The following is a 16,719-nucleotide window of genomic DNA, read 5'->3' on the forward strand; positions in this document are numbered from 1 at the left end:
AGGAGGAGGCCGACAGCCATCCACCTCCCCGTTTGCCGGATTTGGAAGTTCAGAAAGATGACTTCCAAAGCGAGCAAATAAAGGATCCTACCCTTTCTCAGGCTAGGACAAATGTAAAAGTGATAAATGGGGTACCCGTAGAACCTGGCTCTAGGCTGGCATATCCTTACATGGTCCTGGAGAATGATTTACTCTATCAGATAGAGAAAAAGGGGGAAGACACGGTGCAACTATTAGTCGTTCCAAAACCCTACCGGCGGCAGGTGCTGGACCTGGCCCACGGACATGTGATGGGAGGTCACCTGGGAGTTCAGAAAACCACCGAAAGGATATTACACTGTTTTGTTTGGCCAGGCATGCATCACGATATTCGTGTATATTGTGAGTCTTGTCCTGACTGCCAAACCTTTGCGCCTAAGCCCCGGTTCTGTAGCCCTTTGGTACCCCTACCTATTATTGAGGTCCAGTTTGAGAGGATTGGGATGGATTTAGTCGGGCCCCTTCCACGGTCTGCACGTGGACACCAACATATCCTGGTCATCTTGGATTATGCCATTCGTTACCCGGAGGCCATCCCTTTGCGTAACACGGCCACCAAGACGATTGCCAAGGAATTGGTGTATGTGTTTAGTCGGGTCGGTATACCAAAACAGATACTCACCGACCAAGGGACTCCCTTTATGTCCAGGGTAATGAAGGAGCTCTGCCGGTTGTTACGAATCGAACCGTTACGCACATCCGTGTATCACCCTCAAACAGACGGGTTGGTCGAACGGTTCAATAAAACTCTGAAGCAAATGGTGAGAAAGGTGATAGACAAGGATGGGAAGAACTGGGACTATTTACTTCCGTATTTACTTTTTGCCATCAGGGAAGTGCCCCAGTCTTCCACGGGATTCTCGCCTTTTGAGTTATTGTACGCTCGACGTCCTCGCGGACTGTTAGACGTCGCCAAAGAAACCTGGGAGGGTCAGGTCACTCCGTTTAAAACGGTGATAGATCACGTATCCCAAATGCAGGACCGTATTGCGGCTGTTATGCCTATTGTCAAAGAACACATGATGCAGGCTCAAGGAGCCCAAAAAAGAATCTATGATAGGGGCGCCAAGATCCGTACGTTTGCACCCGGAGATAGGGTGTTGATCCTGGTTCCCACGGTGGACAGTAAGTTCCTGGCAAAGTGGCAGGGCCCCTTTGAGATTATGGAAAGAATTGGTGAAGTAAACTACAAAGTATACCAGGCAGGTAAACGGAAACCTGAACAGATTTATCATGTAAATCTGATAAAACCCTGGAAAGATCGGTCTGCCTTGTCAGTGGAGCTGGCCCGTCCCGTCTGCTCGCATACCGTACCGGAGGTACGGGTTGCAGAGACTCTCTCAGAGCGGCAAAAGACTGAGGTCAGGCAGTTTCTACTTCACAACCAAAAGTTTTTCTCAGAAAAACCCGGGCAGACTACGCTAATGAAACATGACATCGTAACGGAACCTGGTGTCACAGTTCACGTGAAACCCTACAGAATTCCGTAAGCACGCCGTGAAGCCGTTTCCCGAGAAGTGAAGGCAATGTTAGAGTTAGGTGTCATTGAGGAATCGCACAGTGCTTGGTCCAGCCCGATTGTGTTAATTCCTAAACCAGACGGCACCATCCGGTTCTGCAATGACTTCAGGAAACTGAATGCGGTCTCAAAATTTGATGCCTACCCTATGCTCCGGGTCGACGAGTTAATAGATCGGTTAGGAAAAGCCCGGTATATTACGACCCTAGATCTAACAAAGGGGTATTGGCAGATCTCTCTGGCGGAGGCTGCCAGAGAAAAGACGGCATTTGCTACGCCGGAAGGTTTATTTCAGTATGTGTATATGCCGTTTGGACTGCACGGGGCACCAGCGACCTTCCAGAGACTAATGGATCGAGTCTTGAGGCCACATAGGAAGTACGCTTCGGCCTATTTGGATGACATTGTCATTTACAGCTTGGACTGGGAGACTCATCTCCAGAAAGTACAAGCTGTGACTGACGACCTGTGGGAGGCAGGTCTAACTGCGAACCCCAAGAAATGTCATATCGGGCTAGAAGAAGCCTGGTATTTGGGATATGTAATTGGGAGGGGTATTGTTAAACCCCAGCTCGATAAGATTCAGGCGGTTCAGGACTGGCCGCAACCTGTCAACAAGAAGCAGGTTCAAGCCTTCCTGGGGATCGCCGGCTATTATCGCCGGTTCATACCCAATTTTGCAGCCATCGCTACCCCCCTGACGGATCTTACAAAAGGGAAAGACTCCGTCATGATTAAATGGAGTTTAGCGGCTGAAGAAGCCTTCCATAGCCTAAAACGGGCACTTTGCTCTCAGCCCGTACTGGTGACTCTGGACTTCTGCAGCGAGTTTGTGGTCCAAACGGATGCCTCTGATACCGGTATCGGGGCCGTACTCTCACAAGTGAGGGACGGAGTGGAACACCCAGTCCTCTATCTCAGCAGGAAGCTGAATAAACATGAGCAAAAGTATGCAGTCGTAGAAAAAGAGTGCCTCGCCATTAAGTGGGCTCTAGAGGCCCTCAAATATTACCTGGTGGGCCGAAAGTTCAGGCTGATCACTGACCATGCCCCTCTCAAGTGGATGCACTTGCACAAGGAACGTAATAGCCGGGTGACCCGGTGGTTCCTTGCCCTGCAGGCCTACACTTTTACGGTGGAGCACCGCCCAGAGGTACAGATGGGGAATGCAGATGCCCTGTCCTGAGTGCACTGTTTGGCGGGTGTCATTGCTCGACCGGAGTGGTCTGAGCAGAGGGGGGGGATATGTGAGAATCATGTGGGAATAGTGGATGAGGGCAGGTATATCTCGCCCAGATACCTTTCCTATGTGGCCTAGTCTGGTCAGTATCGCACCTGGTTACTAATGAATAATGGGAGGGCGGATATAAAAGGATGCCAGGTGGTTGTGTGAGTGTCTCAGCCTGGGAACACAGAGAGCCTGTCTGTGTGAGAGACACACGTGAGTGGAAGCAGTGCCCACTGCAACTGTGGTTTGGCTGGACGGGAGAAGCCCGCCTGTTGGTAGTTAGGTTGTACCTTGTTTAGTTAGTGCCGGACAGGCAAGGATTTGTTTTATTTATTTAAGCATTGCTTTCATGTTTTAATAAACCTGACCCAGTGTCAGTTATACCCGGACCCCGGCTGTGCGCCTGAGTTTCATGCTGAACGCACGTGACCTTTGACCCCAGCAAAGGCGATCCTGGAGTGTTTTATCACTATATATATACTTACTGACTTATATAAGCTAAGACAAAGCCTAGATCCTCAGGCTACATTCACGCCATGGGCGTAGCCAGGATCAAACCTAGGGGGGGCAGAACCTCATACTGCACACCTCAGCTGCTGCAGAACCTCATACTGCACACCCCTACACTTGAAAATAAAGCCTGCACCTTAAGAAGATGTGGTGATGAATGCAGTCTATTTATTCCAACTATCAGTTGATGTTACTGAAGACGAGCAATGCCTGTCCTGGGTGTCCTTTTGGGCAGCTATAAGGTGTACCTGACTGGTGCTAAAAAAAAAAAGGAGTGTTAGTCTGTGTGCTACCCGGCTTTCATTCTTTTTGGTACAGATATGATATGGATATATAGAGCAGATTTCTAATCTGCTGTTGATATTGAAAACATTATCTATGAGCTCAAAAACCTTTCAGGTGATGCGGTTTTTTAAAAAGCTGATCTGCTTTTGCAACTGAAAAACGTTATCCTCAAAAAACGCAGGAAAAACGCTGTGTGTGAATGTAGCCTTAGATCAGGAATAGAACAGTCATTTATAGGACATTTTATAACTTTCCCAAATTCCTATGAAAAAATATTCAGCACATTCTGCATTGAATTACTGTACCCAATTTATTATATATTTTAGGAGTCGGTCCATTTTATACCGACTCCAACTCCACCAAAATGAGCACGAACTCCACGACTCCGACTCCACAGCCCGGGTCGTTATGGGGTGATGTGGGGTCGTTATGGGGTGATGTGGGGTCGTTATGGGGTGATGTGGGGTCATTATGGGGTGATGTGGGGTCGTTATGTGGAGATGTGGGGCTGTTATGTGGTGATGTGGGGTCGTTATGTGGTGATGTGGGGTCGTTATGGGGTGATGTGGGGTCGTTATGTGGAGATGTGGGGTCGTTATGTGGAGATGTGGGGTCGTTATGGGGTGATGTGGGGTCGTTATGTGGAGATGTGGGGTCGTTATGGGGTGATGTGGGGCCGTTATGGGGTGATGTGGGGCCGTTATGAGGTGATGTGGGGTCGTTATGGGGTGATGTGGGGTCGTTATGGGTGATGTTGGGTCGTTATGTGGAGATGTGGGGTCGTTATGGGGAGATGTGGGGTCGTTATGGGGTGATGTGGGGTCGTTATGGGGTGATGTGGGGTCGTTATGGGGTGATGTGGGGTCGTTATGGGGTGATGTGGGGCCGTTATGGGGTGATGTGGGGCCGTTATGTGGAGATGTGGGGTCGTTATGGGGTGATGTGGGGCCGTTATGGGGTGATGTGGGGTCGTTATGGGGTGATGTGGGGCCGTTATGGGGTGATGTGGGGCCGTTATGTGGAGATGTGGGGTCGTTATGGGGAGATGTGGGGCCGTTATGGGGTGATGTGGGGCCGTTATGGGGTGATGTGGGGCCGTTATGTGGAGATGTGGGGTCGTTATGGGGTGATGTGGGGCCGTTATGGGGTGATGTGGGGTCGTTATGTGGAGATGTGGGGTCGTTATGGGGAGATGTGGGGTCGTTATGTGGAGATGTGGGGTCGTTATGTGGAGATGTGGGGTCGTTATGGGGAGATGTGGGGTCGTTATGGGGAGATGTGGGGCCGTTATGGGGTGATGTGGGGTCGTTATGGGGTGATGTGGGGTCGTTATGGGGAGATGTGGGGCCGTTATGGGGTGATGTGGGGTCGTTATGGGTGATGTGGGGTCGTTATGGGTGATGTGGGGTCGTTATGGGGAGATGTGGGGTCGTTATGGGTGATGTGGGGTCGTTATGGGTGATGTGGGGTCGTTATGGGTGATGTGGGGTCGTTATGGGGTGATGTGGGGTCGTTATGGGGTGATGTGGGGTCGTTATGGGTGATGTGGGGTCGTTATGGGTGATGTGGGGTCGTTATGGGGAGATGTGGGGCCGTTATGGGGTGATGTGGGGTCGTTATGGGGTGATGTGGGGTCGTTATGGGGTGATGTGGGGTCGTTATGGGTGATGTGGGGTCGTTATGGGTGATGTGGGGTCGTTATGGGGTGATGTGGGGCCGTTATGGGGTGATGTGGGGTCGTTATGGGGTGATGTGGGGTCGTTATGGGGTGATGTGGGGTCGTTATGGGTGATGTGGGGTCGTTATGGGTGATGTGGGGTCGTTATGGGGAGATGTGGGGTCGTTATGGGTGATGTGGGGTCGTTATGTGGTTATGTGACAGTCTGTGACAGAGTCCGCTATTTCCCAGCCTCCTGCACGTTGCTCGGTGACAGCAGTGACTCCCATCCTCCTCCTCATCATCTCCCGCTCACCAAGGTTATCGGTGGCTGCTTTTGATGCCGTTGCCGAGGCAACCATCCCATAATCCTTCGCTGCCTCGTCCCCGTCCCGACTCCTCATCATCCATCCTCCCTTTACCCAGCATCCTCCGCTGTCTCCCGCCCGGTCCCCCCGGTAACGGATGGGTGTGGTCCCCACCTCCTTGTACCAGTAGATCATCCAATCACAGGGCGGAGTTTTCTTGCCTGTTCCGTGACGTCACGGGCGCTCGTCCATTCAGCGCAGAGCTGGGCGTGGCCGCCGGCTGAGGGAGTGTTCGCACGGCGCGGCCTGAAGGCTGGGGCGTCAGTTGAGGCGAGGCAACAAGAGCGGGAGCTGCTGCCGGCGCCGGGGCTGAGGTAACGTGGTGCTCGGGGTGTGGGGAGGGCAGAGCGGGTGGGCTCTGCCCGGTCTGGGAGCTCTGCCCCCCGGCTGTGGTCACCCCCTTAAAGGGCAGGTCCAGTCACCATACAGCTCCACATATTAACCCTTTCTCCTACTCGCAGCATGTGTCTGCCTGCTCTTATAGTGGAGGAGGCAGGTTGTCAGACTACTCACCCCCGGTCTATAGAGTGCTCCTGGGAGTTGTAGTGCCCCCGCTGGGAGTTGTGGTTAGGAGGCCTCGGGGGGGTTGTACACTTTCACATTTGGGGGTTACAGAGTTTTTTTGTGCCTTTATAACCCGGCAACATCTTATCTGGCCGCCATAACCCCCACTTTATGGGCGATGTCTCCGGGGGAGAGGCTCCGCGGGGGAGGGGAGCTGTGAGCGCGGACTCACGGGGGTCTCTACAATCAGGGCTCCTTCACTTTTCCATAAACAGCAGCATTCTTGGTTGCGGGGTGGGGGGGGGTCTCCTTCTATAACTCCCCTTGAATGAATGAAGATTAGCTGCAGTACTGGACATTGCCTGATGGCAGGAGTGGCGCTGTAAGAAGCAATTTCCTCACAAATTGCATTTGCAGGATGGATGATGAATTTTTAATGGCTCCGACCTCCCAGATCCTGATCCTCTGTGCGCAGGACTGAAAGGCTCCTGATGGAGAAGGCGGCGCTCAGGCCTCCGGCCCCTCTGGGGGGAGGTTGCGCCCGGGCCTCTCCGGCCCCTCTGGGGGGAGGTTGCGCCCGGGCCTCTCCGGCCCCTCTGGGGGGAGGTTGCGCCCTGGCCTCTCCGGCCCCTCTGGGGGGAGGTTGCGCCCGGGCCTCTCCGGCCCCTCTGGGGGGAGGTTGCGCCCGGGCCTCTCCGGCCCCTCTGGGGGGAGGTTGCGCCCTGGCCTCTCCGGCCCCTCTGGGGGGAGGTTGCGCCCTGGCCTCTCCGGCCCCTCTGGGGGGAGGTTGCGCCCGGGCCTCTCCGTCCCCTCTGGGGGGAGGTTGCGCCCTGGCCTCTCCGTCCCCTCTGGGGGGAGGTTGCGCCCGGGCCTCTCCGTCCCCTCTGGGGGGAGGTTGCGCCCGGGCCTCTCCGTCCCCTCTGGGGGGAGGTTGCGCCCGGGCCTCTCCGTCCCCTCTGGGGGGAGGTTGCGCCCGGGCCTCTCCGTCCCCTCTGGGGGGAGGTTGCGCCCGGGCCTCTCCGTCCCCTCTGGGGGGAGGTTGCGCCCGGGCCTCTCCGGCCCCTCTGGGGGGAGGTTGCGCCCGGGCCTCTCCGGCCCCTCTGGGGGGAGGTTGTACCTCTTCACTCACCTTTCTTCAGTGCTTGAATGGTTCGATCAGCTGTAATATCTGTGGACCCTCGTCCATCGCACGGGTTCTTGTCCAGAGTGCCCCCTTAAAGGGGTGTTCCGGGATTAAGAAGCAGAGGGTGGCAGTCTGATTCTCACCACTAGCACCTGACGGCCTGGCGTTTACGATACCCCATGACATTGCAGTGGGCGTCTTACCTGCAGGGTCTGGCTGAGGGTACACCAGCTGCCATGGAGGGACCAGGGTGGTGCTGGACCCGGTGAGCACAAGTGAAGCTGCTGAGCTGTTCTAGGCCAGGATCACACTCTCACATGCGTCTCTGGATCACAGTATACGTCCGAGTCTCCTGACCTGAGCTCATCAGCTGCGTATACAGGAGACCTGTGGTCGGCCCATGCACTGCTCACAGGTGTGAATCTGGTCTTAAAGGACATGGCTGCTCTCAGGAACGGCGCCCCTCTTGACCGTAGGTTGCGTGGGGCATTGCAGCTCAGCTCCCTTCACTTGAACGGGGCAGAGTTATAATGCCAGACATTACTGCACGATGAGGTGCTGATCCAGGAAAACGAAAACATTAGTCTGAACGCGTCCGACACAGACTGGAGTTAGGTGGCCAGAACAGGAGGTTAATCTGTGACTAGAGAAATGTGAGCGCGCGGCCTGCGACTGTCTGCCGTGCATTATGGTACAATAGTCAGGACCACCCACCATAAAAGCCTCGTGTGACTGTCGATGCACCTCGGTGGGCTGCCCACCATGCACATGCTGGCTGCAGTCGGAAGGATGATGACTTCTGTGCAATCACGTGATCATCGTACATGTGCGTCCAGTGCTGGGAGTTGTAGTTGCCCAGTAGCAGGGCAGCCGCGTGCAGCTCTGCACTGTAGGAATCTGCACAGTGACGTTGTATCTGGCAGGACGCAGAGCCATGTCATGAGTTTCCGCCCTCTTTTTTGGCACTTCATGAAACCTCATGGTTTTCTATCTTTGTTCCTCTCACTTCTCACACCCTGGGGTGTTAATTTTTGGATATTGTGATTTAACCCTCCCAATTCCCAGGGTTCGGCCTTCCCCTGGGGCAGTGCCCGGGCAGGAGACAAGTGCTCAGACGTTTGTGCTGCTTTGTCATTCTCTCGCCCATTGCAGATGTGACATTAATTTCATTCTTGCTGACTTCGCCGTGTTTTTGTTTCGCGATCCCTCGGCGTAGTCCTCATCGAGGGCTCTTCAGCGCTGAGCGCGATTTCTGTGTTTGCACAGACTCGGGCCATGAAAGTAAAGATGTGATGTAAAGTGTGTGAACACTTGTGCAACCAACTTCCTTTCTTGTTGCGCCTTTACTTGTGAAAGGAAGCAAGCTTGCAGTCTGTATTGAAGGAAAACCTGCCGTCTTGTGTACACAGCTCCTATGCAGACCTTTGTGTTCCCATGGCTATAGCACAGCCTGTACCCGTCAGTCATGTTACTCCTCTAATCCGTCCTTTGCTGTACCGGGGCAAAGGTTTATATGGCCATATCTGTACCTGGTGTCTATTACAGCAGTGATGCCACTTAATGTACTCTTATAACTTCACTAGCCTCTTAAACTTTTGTCATATCCCATTTGACCGAGCCGGGAACCACGTGTGACGCCAACCAGTTAGAATTAATGCAAAGCAGCCGACCTCTGTACTGATGTCTTTGGAGAAGTTACTCCATTGAAATTTGTGGGAAGTATGGCAAGCCCGGCGGCATTTATCGGCACACGGCTATCCATGCAAATGCTGCGGTTGTCATAGGTGTCTGATTTGGGAATACCCCTTAAGTGTAAGAAGAAGCATAAACCAACCGCGATCATGGCAGGATGTAGACGTAGATCTGGTCTTTCCCCGAGATTGAGACTTGGCTTTTTAATGATAATGTGTAAGTAGTCGGGGCTGACCCACACTAGTTACATGGCTGAGTGTGAGCCCCCTGGACAGGGTTTGACCCCAGCACATGGAAAGTGGGATCTTTGTGTCCTGCAGCCTCCTGCCATCGTGTGGCTCAGCACAGCGCAAGCCTGACCTCTGCTCGATTAGTTATCTATGGGACTGTCGCAGCACTGTGTTCGCCCGTCTCCAGCAGTCCCATAGGGAGCGAGCAAAGCCACGGGTGAATGTGCAAACTGCTGAGGTCCCTATCCTGGCAATCCATGCAGGTTGCAGCGGTCGGACCCCCACTGATGTAGAACTTATCACCTTTCCTGTAATTCAGTGATAACAGCTTAAAACTGGAAAATCTAAAGGGTTCCTGCAATTAAACATGGAGACATGTGCCTAGAATATCCCATCACCTCCTGCCTAGTGGGTGCTGGTGACTCCTTGCCTTCCCCACAGTGACCCCCATACCCACACGGCACAGGGAACAACAGGCATTTTAAAATGGGAAAACTTCTTTTAATCAAAAATAAAGATGGAAAGACCCTAATATTTCTGTCATTTCCCTCCTGGAACTTCCCAGCGTCGCCATTTCGTGAATCGCCTCTTGTTTCTCGCCGGTGAACGTCTCTGTGCTGAATGCAAACTTTCCAGAAACTCCAGTTAACTACGGCTCACTATGTAGCATAATGGAGAGGCTCGCAGCCCGTGTGTTACCTCTGCTTTCCAGGAATTACACAATCCCATCCAACCTGCAACTTCAGACCTGAAATCTCTTTATCGGCTTTATTCTTCGCCACCAGCAGTGGAGCGTATGTAAATGGTGAGGAGCGTGGCATACTCGCACTCCTCCACCCCGGTATTAATCTCGTCCTGTGCAGAAGTGGCCAATCTTTGCCGGTACAACTGCTGCTTATCTTCTGGGTGGGCGCCAGTAACTTAACCAATAACTTAGGCCGGTATCAGCACACGTCCTGTATGTGCAGGAGCCAGGGTATCCGCACCCTGCATGACTCTGTGCGGGAGTGAGTGGTCCTGGAGAGCCCCTCAAAGATGGCCGGGTAGTTTCCCTGCTTTGTGCCCTCTGCCTGACACAAGACAGTGTTTCCTTGTTTCATCAGAAAAGCCAACCCAGTTCTATGTCTATAGTTTGCAGAAGGAGGCTGGCTGAATTGACCCAAATTGCTAATATCCATGGTCACAACCCACTTAACAGAACACTGCAGCACCTGGGGGGGGGGGGGGGTGCCCAGTGGTGGATGCCCCCTTTAAGTTGTCTGGTTTGTTGGCTTGTATGGCAGATGTCTGAATGCTGATGTCACCCTGCTTCATCCTGTACATGTGGTTTAAATATTTTTTTTAAGTGGGAAAGTCCTCAGACTTGCTGTAAATGATCCAGATCTGTATTTGCCCTGTGATCTTGATCTGACCACATTGCTCGTCTATTTCCCTCGCCCGCTGACGTGCAGCGCTGACAACAATGGCCGTTCCTCCTCTATATGGGGGGCAGAGCTGTCCCGGGGCTTGTATCTCCGGAGGACGGTTCATCTTACAGGCGTCTCGCCCCGTTCCTCCGCTATATGGGGGGCAGAGCTGTCTCGGGGCTAGTATCTCCGGAGGACTGTTCATTTTACAGGCATCTCGCCCCGTTCCTCCTCTATATGGGGGGCAGAGCTGTCCCGGGGCTTGTATCTCCGGAGGACGGTTCAGCTTACAGGCATCTCGCCCCGTTCCTCCTCTATATGGGGGGCAGAGCTGTCCCGGGGCTTGTATCTCCGGAGGACGGTTCAGCTTACAGGCATCTCGCCCCGTTCCTCCACTATATGGGGGGGCAGAGCTGTCCCGGGGCTTGTATCTCCGGAGGACGGTTCAGCTTACAGGCATCTCGCCCCGTTCCTCCACTATATGGGGGGGCAGAGCTGTCCCGGGGCTTGTATCTCCGGAGTACGGTTCAGCTTACAGGCATCTCGCCCCGTTCCTCCTCTATATGGGGGGGGTAGAGCTGTCCCGGGGCTAGTATCGCCGGAGGACGGTTCATCTTACAGGCGTCTCGCCCCGTTCCTCCTCTATATGGGGGGGCAGAGCTGTCCCGGGGCTTGTATCTCCGGAGGACGGTACAGCTTACAGGCATCTCGCCCCATTCCTCCACTATATGGGGGGGCAGAGCTGTCCCGGGGCTTGTATCTCCGGAGGACGGTCCAGCTTACAGGCATCTCGCCCCGTTCCTCCTCTATATGGGGGGGCAGAGTTGTCCCGGGGCTTTTATCTCCGGAGGACGGTCCAGCTTACAGGCATCTCGCCCCGTTCCTCCTCTATATGGGGGGGCAGAGTTGTCCCGGGGCTTGTATCTCCGGAGGACGGTTCAGCTTACAGGCATCTCGCCCCGTTCCTCCTCTATATGGGGGGGCAGAGTTGTCCCGGGGCTTGTATCTCCGGAGGACGTTTCATCTCACAGGCGTCTCGCCCCGTTCCTCCACTATGGGATGCAGAGTTGTCCCGGGGCTAGTATCTCTGGAGGACGGTTCAGCTTACAGGCGTCTCGCCTTGTTCCTCCACTATATGGGGGGCAGAGCTGTCCTGGGGCTAGTATCTCCGGAGGACGGTTCAGCTTACAGGCATCTCGCCCCGTTCCTCCACTATATGGGGGGGCAGAGCTGTCCCGGGGCTAGTATCTCCGGAGGACGGTTCATCTCACAGGCGTCTCGCCCCGTTCCTCCACTATATGGGGGGCAGAGCTGTCCTGGGGCTAGTATCTCCGGAGGACGGTTCATCTCACAGGCGTCTCACGCCGTTCCTCCACTATATGGGGGGCAGAGTTGTCCCGGGGCTAGTATCTCCGGAGGACGGTTCAGCTTACAGGCGTCTCGCCCCGTTCCTCCACTATATGGGGGGCAGAGCTGTCCTGGGGCTAGTATCTCCGGAGGACGGTTCATCTCACAGGCGTCTCGCCCCGTTCCTCCACTATATGGGGGGCAGAGCTGTCCTGGGGCTAGTATCTCCGGAGGACGGTTCATCTCACAGGCGTCTCACCCCGTTCCTCCACTATATGGGGGGCAGAGCTGTCCTGGGGCTAGTATCTCCGGAGGACGGTTCAGCTTACCGGCGTCTCGCCCCGCTCCTCCACTATATGGGGGGGGGCAGAGCTGTCCCGGGGCTAGTATCTCCGGAGGACGGTTCATCTTACAGGCGTCTCGCCCCGTTTTATAAGTTTGCGTTTTCTGATGTACGAAATCTGTAGCGCTGCCTAAAAGCAGAGCGATAATGTAGGAGCGGCCGAATGTATATGTACAATGGTAACACTTTGGACGGCGCCTGGTGCTAATTGCGGTGAGAACGCCGCCATCCAGACCGCTGGCATTGAAGTTTCCGGAGTTGCCTCCATCCCTGGAGGATTTAATATCTGCTCGTATTGATGTGAAGTCACCGCATAGTTTACTAATGTGGACTGGGGAGGAAAAGACGTCATTTTGAGGGAGATTTATGACAATTATACTGAAGAGGAAAGTAGGGGGTTGCCTATAGCAACTGATTAGATTCCTACGCTTATTCCGTGGTTGCTATGGAAACTGCTCCACTTCCTATTCCTCTGGTTTTGATAAATCTGCTCTTGTGTCTGGAGCAACTGGAAATAAACAGATCAGGTGACTGGTGGAAATGGGATGCCGGCACCTGGCTCTTTTTGGGTCATTTTCTAATAATATTATGGATGTTTTTAGCCTTGCAAATTTAGCTCCAGGCCCGGCAGAGGAAGCTGCGAGTCCCCGGATCTGTGCGAGGATCGCACGAAACGTCGCTCACAATACTTTTTTTTATGCACAGATGAATAACTGGCCTTAGAGTAAAAGTCGTTATTCCGCTAAACTACAACAAAATGCACCTTATATGTAATCTGAAGGTGAAAAAGGGGCACCAAAGGGCCATTATAGAGCCAAAAGGTTCAGCTTTACCCCGTAGTGAGATGCGGGCATCTAGAGAAAGCCGTGCGATGCATGTAATGGCTCTGGGCCGGTGATTGAAGGTTCCCTTGTAGAGTCTCTTGCTCCGGAGCAATGAGTTGTCACCATGAGCAGCCACAGGATGGTAGGTAATGTGTCAGTGTGAACACGGTTTACCTGACAGGACCCGGCTGTATTATCGGGTCCATTCACCTCTGCGTGATGACGCCCTGTGTGATCCGCATCCTGTCTGCCGCCCATGGAATAGACTTTGCTCTACAATGTAATCTGTGATGGGGGAGACATTGCCCTGAAGAGCAGGTAAGTTTGACCCCATGTGGAGCCTGTGGGGGTCCTACGGAGTCCTATGAGGATTGGGGTTTACATTGCAAGATTTACTAGTCATCAATATTTCTAGCTATTTGTTTTTAACCCTCCTATATGAGCAGTGCATTAGCCCTGGTTATTTCTTATGCTTTGTTAGGGGTTGGAATCCCAATTTTCTAAGACTGGGCTACAAATCTTCCCCAATGATAATGGAATAAAATGTTCTTCCTGCAGCAGTCACTAGAGGGAGCCGAGGAGCTCTATGCATACTGATCTACATTGATACAGTGATGTACAGTGAGCTCCCCCTAGTGGTGGCTGCAGACATGTATTCTACCGTTTAGATATACAGTATTGGTCTTAAGAGGAGACCCTTGGGAAGGGGAGGGCTGGTCCATCGGCTGAGACCGGGAGGGGGGCGGACACCGCTGAGACCTGTAGGATGGGGACTGCCAGCTGAGACCATGGGGGTGGGGGATGCTTATTATGGCTCCATTCACACAGGGGACTCATGGGGCTCCATTCTTGTGACCGGCTGGGTCCCAGCAGTGGTCATACATTGCCCGTTGATCTGCTGCCTCCATGCTTGTGTTTCCGGTTTTGCCGCGGTCTTGGAGGCACCTGTTGAGCTCTATTTCTGTTTGTTTTGCTCGTCTTTTAATTGACCCATTAGAGCCGTACATTATACATGGCTGGATTAATGGGTGCCAAGGGAATCGAGCCACCCAGGCACACACCGCTCTGGATGGCAGATGGATGGAGGAGCTGCCGTGTCCTATACTGTAAACTATCCTTATAGTTATGTGGTATGAAGCTTGAATGGAAGGTCCAGGTTTAGACAAACATGGCTGTCATCTGAGAAACAGAGGCAGCCCTGACCATTGGTTGTGTCTGACATTGCAGCACGGCTCCATTCACTTCAAGGGGTTGCAGTACCAGATATAACCTGTGACCAGAGGTAGCGCTGTTCTTGAAAGAAAGCAGCCATGTTCTAATTCTGTACAATCCCTTTAAGTTCTTTAATTTAGCGTCCATTTAAATGCAGCTGTGGGTATTATATGCAATGTTATTATACGCAGAGGGGTGAGATACTTATGCACCTGTTATTGACCCTGGGGAGAAACACTCCATTGTCCCCAAAATGGCGGATTAGTGCCATATGACGATCGTATGCATAGCTGTCAATATGTGGTCACTTATTGTAATTTTTATGTACAGGGGGTCGCTGTGACGTCTCCAGCCTCCCTTGCTTGTTGCAGGTTCTGGGGGTCTTGTCAACCAGATGGGGGGGCTGTAAGAAATAACTAATACTTACAGCAGAAAGTTATAGGCCGTTTTCCATTTGCATCAATGATTTGGTCATCTGCACAATTGCAACTTTACATCTTTGTTTTTTCCATGTGGAAGAAATCTAAATCCACATCTTACGTCCAGACAGTCTAGAAGGACAAAGTAACCCTTGTCCACGGACCTCGGGGAGGGTCCGGCCATGCAATGTAGTGAATAGCGGCTCGAGGTCGCAGTGCCATCGCGTATCACACCCCTTTATCCTCGCTCTCCTGGCAGATTTCTCCGGCTGGCCGTCCTATCGGCAGTGGTTTATGGAGCGCTCGCTTATCAGTGTTTTATGACTTTGCTCTCACAGCGACTTGTGCTAATCAATAAGCAGTAGTTTACCCTGATAAGACTCCTCTTATCTTATATGGACTAGCCGTGGTTATCAATCGATTTCTTCTTAGCAATCATTGCAAAAAAAGTCTTCTGAAAAGTCCGTAACCTTGATACAAAGCTTATTAAAAATGTCTTAAAGAAGCCCCTTTTATCACGGTATATATGTCATAGAGGAGGGTCCCCGTGCCGCTGGCCTGCACCATGCGCTCTCTGAGCAGCGACACTGATCCACCGTCTGACGGCTCCAGGGCAAAGAGCTTGTAAATGGGCAGCCATTCTCTCGTCTATCAGACCGCCATGCTGGGTAATAGTGCGCTATCTGCCGAAGACGTCCCCTTTATATACAGGCGCAGAGCGAGGGATGTGATATCACTGTTTTTCCCCCTTTGATACAAATATGCCTGCAAAACATGGCATGTGATCTGTTAGGTACATTTGCTAAAGAGACTGCTAGGTCCTCGGCCTGATAGGAAAATATGAAAAGTTTTCCACCCTTGGTACATAGTGAAGTGTGTTTTGGACGGCTGCGCTGCACCATTCATGATCCAAGCTGGCAGGGATCCGGCTCTGGCAGTGATTGAGGGGGTGAGTCATGGGATGTATAGTGTTAAATAACAGCCCGAATACTGATGCAGTCTTTTGGCAATGCCCTCCTGATGCCTGCTTGGACTAGTTAGCGGTGCCCCCCTCGGTGCTCGTTTGGTCCTGGACAGTTTGACGTAGCCCCCCGGTGCTTGTTTGGTCTTGGGCTGTTCGGTGGTGCCCCCCCCCGTGCTCGTTTGGTCTTGGACAGTTTGACGTAGCCCCCTGGTGCTTGTTTGGTCTTGGGCTGTTTGGTGGTGCCCCCCCCCCCCCGTGCTCGTTTGGTCTTTGGACAGTTTGACGTAGCCCCCTGGTGCTTGTTTGGTCTTGGCTCTTTGGGGGTGCAACCCCCCCCCCCCCCCCGGTGCTCGTTTGGTCTTGGACAGTTTGACGTAGCCCCCTGGTGCTTGTTTGGTCTTGGGCTGTCTGGTGGTGCCCCCGGTGCTCGTTTGGTCTTGGAATGGTTGGCGATGCCCCAGTGCTCGTCTGAGCTGGATTGTGGTGCCCCCAAGACTAGGCTGAGTTTGGGGGTTGTGTTATGGCTTCCTTGGTGGCCGTGCCGGGTAAGGACTGTACACAGGGTTAGGGTCAGGACCCGCTGTGCTATGGTTTTGAGCAGTTGTGTCACGTTCTCCTCCCCGTTGGGTGCAGATGAGGAAGTGGTGATATTACGGCGTGGTATTAGCCTGAGCGCCTGACTTCCTCTTGTACGTTCACGAAGTGACTATCAGATCCTTCGCCTCCAGTGTTATTTCCGTTTTATATACTTATTTTGATATAATGAGCAGGTCCAGGACGCTGAGATCTTGTGGAGCCGTCGTGCTGTAGAGCAGCTTGGGTGATTGCCTCCAGGGCAGGGAGCATATATGGACTGGTTGTACTGATGCAAAGAGGAAGGGATCTGCAGGCCCCCATGGGTGCGGATGAGAGGGAGGGGTGGGCACCCCGTGGGTGGGTGAGAGGTAGGCGTGGGTGCAGATGAGAGAGAGAGAGGGAGGGGTGGGCCCCCCATGGGTGGGTTCGGGTAATAGAGGGAGGCACGGGCCCTACTTGAGTACAGGTGAGAG

At 53.2% G+C, this 16,719-nt stretch overlaps 2 protein-coding genes across 5 annotated transcripts in view; one reads left to right on the forward strand and one right to left on the reverse strand.

The window, feature by feature from the left end:
- LOC141074092 (uncharacterized) overlaps nt 1-5,685 on the reverse strand; it is a 70,392-nt gene extending 64,707 nt beyond the window's left edge. The window contains exon 1 of the mRNA XM_073561608.1: nt 5,555-5,685. Within this exon, the coding sequence (XP_073417709.1) occupies nt 5,555-5,645 (91 nt within the window). The 5' untranslated portion in view covers nt 5,646-5,685. The remainder of the gene's footprint in view (nt 1-5,554) is intronic.
- Nucleotides 5,686-5,766: 81 nt separating this feature from the next.
- Nucleotides 5,767-16,719, forward strand: part of FAR1 (fatty acyl-CoA reductase 1) — a 40,128-nt gene continuing 29,175 nt past the window's right edge. For all 4 annotated transcript variants that reach the window (XM_073561613.1, XM_073561611.1, XM_073561615.1 and 1 more), the window contains exon 1: nt 5,767-5,920. The gene's annotated coding sequence lies outside the window, so the exon portion shown is untranslated. The remainder of the gene's footprint in view (nt 5,921-16,719) is intronic.

This window comes from Dendrobates tinctorius, unplaced genomic scaffold, assembly GCF_039654945.1.
Source record: "Dendrobates tinctorius isolate UK_male_01 unplaced genomic scaffold, ASM3965494v1 ptg000323l, whole genome shotgun sequence".
Taxonomy (NCBI): Eukaryota; Metazoa; Chordata; class Amphibia; order Anura; family Dendrobatidae; genus Dendrobates; species Dendrobates tinctorius.